Source organism: Pteropus alecto, unplaced genomic scaffold, assembly GCF_000325575.1.
Source record: "Pteropus alecto unplaced genomic scaffold, ASM32557v1 scaffold106, whole genome shotgun sequence".
Taxonomy (NCBI): Eukaryota; Metazoa; Chordata; class Mammalia; order Chiroptera; family Pteropodidae; genus Pteropus; species Pteropus alecto.
The window spans coordinates 13,235,520-13,240,192 of record NW_006442103.1 but is presented as its reverse complement, the minus strand read 5'-3'; the positions used below and the strand labels follow the sequence as shown (position 1 = coordinate 13,240,192).

Sequence of the window (4,673 nt, the reverse complement as noted above, 5' to 3'; positions counted from 1 at the left end):
GGGGCTGAGTGAGCCCACATTTTCCATGAGCCTTTCGGTTGATTCACTGTGGTGACATCCTGAACCATGTGCTGGGAACAGTCCAATCTCCAGAAAGAAAAACAGCTCTGGGGATGTGTCGGGAAACCAGGATAAACATTTCCCTTCTTGAGAACTTGGGGACAGGCTGGCTTTTGTGACTTGAGGCACCTGCTCAAAAATGCCTCCCCCACATTGTCAGAAACCACCTCCAGCTGAGTCACTCCCCCGGGGACCTCCCAGAGTGACACCCCAAGGAGCCCTCCTTACCATCTCCCCAAAATCGATAAATCAGATTACTGAGTCAGCTGGAAGGGGGGAAAGCAGGGAGGCAGGTCCCCAGAGCAGCTCCGTTTTGAGATCCTGGGGGACGGTGAGGACAGGGGAGTGTAATTCGCGACAATTCAGGAGCTGGCAAGGTGTCCTGGGAAGGCAGGCCCTGGGTGGGCATTTTGAAGGTGGAGGTCAGGGCTCTGAGATGGCTTTTAGTGGGAGGAGACGTGGGGACCAAACTTTCTTCTTGCTTTTGGGCCTTTTTGGTTGGTCTGGAGGGAAAAGAAAGAGGCCAGGGAGAAGGGCAGCGAGCGCCTCCGTGACCCCGCTTCCTGGTGGACCCCGCTTCCTGCCAACGGGGCATTTTTTGTTAGACATGAATCCTAGTCGAGGGCTGGCAGCCCGGCTCTCTTCAGGGAGAGGGTGTCCCTGGGGAAAGTGATTTACCCGAGCATCTCTGGTCAAGCAATTCTTTCCCCTTACATGAGACAGGAGGGGAGAGTCTCGGCAGAGTCCCCTGCCCACCCGAGTCTGGCCAGCGGGACGCGGCCTGGGCCTCCCTAGGACAGACCCCAGGCAGCCTTGCGCACGCACACACACACACACACACACACACATGCACACGCACACGCACCAGGTCCCCGACACAAGCTTGTCTGATCGGCTTTTTGTCACTTCTCCTTCCCTAGAGGACTCCAGGCCCCGAGCGAGCGTGGGACACTCTGATCGCTCTAAGAAACTGCGTTCGGAAAAGAAGAATTTCAGGAAGATCTTGTGTCTCGAACATTACGCCGCTTGTTTAGATATTGTAGGAGCGGCTTGAATAAGCCCGCGCGTGCTCCCACTTCGGGTGGTGACTTCCACGCGTTGAGAAAGGAGGAGAAAGATTCTCTCTTCGTTTCACTCATGGGGAAACCGAGGCACTGATAAGGTTATAAAACTGGTCAGCTCTGGCCTGTCCGTCAGGACCCACGAGGCCAGACAAGGTGCCAGCCCTCAAGAACCTGCACATAAGCAGGACGTGGGGTCAGGAGACCAGGGCTTGAGTCCTGCCTCTGCCATGTGGCCTCAGACAAATCCTGGCACCTCTCCGTTTCCTCATTAGTGAAATGTGGGAAATAACCTGTATTTCACAAGGTCGGGGTGTGGATATGATGAAACAGCAGTGAGGAAGGCCTTCAGGGGTTCTTGCCACAGCTTATTCCCCCGATTCTAACAACGATCACATTCACAGGTTTATAAAGCTCTTCCCAAGTGCATTATCTCACTGAACTCTCTCAACGCAGTAAGAAACCAGAATTTTGATTTTATAGATGAGGCAAACTGAGAAAATTCCCCAGGGTCACTCAGTTTTAAAGCGCTAGAACAGAACCAAAACTGAGATCATTTTCTTTAAAAGCTGTATGGCTGTAGTATATTTACCCTTCTTTGCCTCAAGGCAAAATATTACATTCTTGTTTTAGATATTTTAGAAAATACAGAAAACCACACACAAAAAAGGAAATATTATTCACAGTAAGCCAGTTACCTTGAGGTGACCATCATGCACATTCTGACAAAGTCCAGAGTGCCCCCAGGGCTTAGAAAACCACGTGATGCAGCGGGGCAGGAATGTTCTGGAGCCAGGGAGGGCAGGTTTCTGAGATGAAGTGGTTCGGGAGAATGCAGGAAAAAAGAGAAGGCGTGGGAACAGGAGGAAGGAGACGCGGGTGTGCAGGAGGAAGGAGACGCGGGTGTGCAGGGCCAAGGCTCGGAGCGGGTCCTGGAGACAGACCACGGGTCTGGTGCACCCAGGCCCACCTGCTCACCACACACCACGCCCACTGCGTGTCTGTTAGCAGGGAGTCCCCAAGTCCCCTGAGGCATGAGGAGCAAGGGGGCTGCTGGTCCCCTCTTCCCAGGTGATAAGGTTGAGACACCCCCAAGACTCTCTGGGGAGCCCTACAACCTCACGGTGAACCGCTGACCTTCTGCTGGGGGCCCGGTGGCCCTGGGGACATCACCTGCCCTTCTTCAGCCAGCTGGCTCCTCGGTAGACAGAGCGGCAGGGATGGCTTCAGCTAAGGCCCTGCCTCCGGGCCTGGGAAGCGTGAGGTCTGGCACTGCTCCGTCCCCAGGACAGATCGGGCCATCTGAGCAGCCCACCAGCAGCTCTGGGTGACTTCTTAATATGCAGGGCTGGGTGCCAGCCCGCCAGGCCCTCCTCACCAGTGCCTGGGTCCAGACCGCCCGGGGCGAGGACCCCATCTAGTTATTAATAAACGTATTACCAACAGGTGCACCTTGCCTTTATAGGGCACTGTTGAATTTACAGAGCCTTTTACACATTGTCTCATTCTATCCTCGGCAAGTCTTTGTAGGGGTGTCATGGCGATTCTCCAGAGAGAGAAAACTAAACTAAGAGAGACTGAGCGAACTGTCTGAAGGTCGCACAGCAAGTCGTAAAAACTTTCACGTATTTTTGTCTGTCGCTTTGTGTTGCTCCAAAAAAGGATTCGGCTAGCTCACAAGACCTGTGATTAAAAAATAAGTTTACGGCATCATACAAATGCAGCCAAAGGACACATGACAGAAAGTCAAACGCATTCAGAGAGACCATGCAACACACGTGCCTGGCCGGCCAGACACAGCCGAGTAGGGCGCGTTTGACCGGAAGCATCTAGCAGCTAACGTGAGGCGGGAGCCGTGGTCGCAGAATCGAACGCCGCTCAGCCTCAGTTTCTTTGTCTGCAAAGGCGGGGGGCGGGGAGGGATCATTATAAAGCCTAGTTCATAAATTTGTTGTGACAAAGGAGATGCTTCTAAAAAGATTTATAAAAACGAGTAACTGAGATAACATTCGTAAAGCACTGTCACACGCTACCTAATCAGGGGAACGTTGGGTGACACGTGTCACGAACATGATTTTTGCCTCTGACGACCATTCAGAAAACTGAGCTGGTTTGGCATGTGGGTAAGAGAGCGGCCCTGGGGTCTGGCTGTGTGGGTTCGAGCCGCATCCCCCTCCTCGTCGGCCAGGTGGGCTGGCTGCTAGCTCCATGACCATCCCCGGGCTTCCTCTGTAAAGTGTGGGTACGAATCACCCGTTCTCCGTAAACAGCACAGCGAGTGCTCCATGACGGGCCCTCCTTGGCTACGAGTAGCTTCTTGGAGTTCTTCCTTGTAACCGTCCTTTCTGCGGAGGAGGCAGGCAGCCCCTGGGATCCAGGGCTCTCGACTTCCCGCTGCCACCCATGGGTCTTGTCTGTTTGTATGTGCTCGGTCGCCTTAACCCTGGCCTTCAACTAGTAATTACTCAATTTATACATGTGGAATTGAGGCTGGAAAGAGAGAGAGAGGAATCCTAAAATGGTCTGGGAGCTGGAGAACTCCATTTCGCATCAAAGCCTGGGTTTTCAAAGCTGGGTTTTCTGATCTGTAAAACAAGAAGGTTCTTTGTAATTCCTAAGATATCTTTGTAACATCGGTGAACTCTTACATGGAGTATCACAGAGCGGTCTTTACTCTCAAACTGCCAACTGCACAAGGTGCTCAGTTAGAAATTCTTTAAAGAGATCTAGTTCCCACCCTAGCTCTAAGAAGGAGGTGGGCTAGAACAGAGTTGCTGGGTGTAGATGGCAGTGAATTCGGGTGTACGGGAGCCACCCCAGGTCCTGATCTATGACTCTATCGCCCCACCCAGTGGGGAGTGGCCTGGGTCTGTCTGGGAACGAGCTGTTTCCACTCCTGTTTGGGGCCCACCCCCTTGGGTAAGGTGGGCCCCTGCTGACACAGATAGGAGACGGCTCTGTCTGGTGTGACAGGAGAGGCAGATGGGGGTGGGGGAGAGGGAGAGGTGAGACAGGAAACCCGAGCTGCTGTGTGAGGCAAGGACAAGATGGGCAGCAACCCTGGGGATGGATGGCGGCCTCCGGGGCTGAGGCCGAGCTGGGCCGGGGGCGTGGCCGTGGGGTGTGGCCTTGCCACGATGCCAACCGAGCTCTTCCTGGGTTCTCTTCCAGGCTCATTTAGTGCCAAGAGGCAGTGACTCTGAGGGAGGTAAGGAAGGACCTGGAGGCACTTCACTGTGGCGCTCAGGCACCCACTAGCTGTGACTCTGGTGCGGGGCAGGCGGGAGCCTCGGCTCCGGCTCCGTGGGCCCCTCTCCGCCCCACCCCCAAGGCTGCCTCCCGGCCCCAGTCTGGCCACAGTGCACTTGGTGCCTGGAAGAGAGGAAATAACCATTAGTGTCATCTGCTCACCAATGGGAGACATTAGCTGACTCTGGCAGAACATGCGGCCTATAATTTTTGGAAGAGTTACAATAATGGAGCTAATTTGGTGCTTCGTCTTCGCGCTCCTGGGTGAGCAGAGCGGGAAGGGAGGCCTGGGGCCGGTTCAGC

The 4,673-nt window shown here is 54.3% G+C and overlaps 1 protein-coding gene across 1 annotated transcript in view; it reads left to right on the top strand.

Annotated features, from left to right (window-relative positions):
• Positions 1-2,257, top strand: part of LOC112486180 (synaptotagmin-6-like) — a 15,831-nt gene extending 13,574 nt beyond the window's left edge. The window contains exon 3 of the mRNA XM_025052297.1: positions 2,193-2,257. Coding sequence (XP_024908065.1) covers positions 2,193-2,257 — 65 coding nt within the window. The remainder of the gene's footprint in view (positions 1-2,192) is intronic.
• Positions 2,258-4,673: the final 2,416 nt, after the last annotated feature.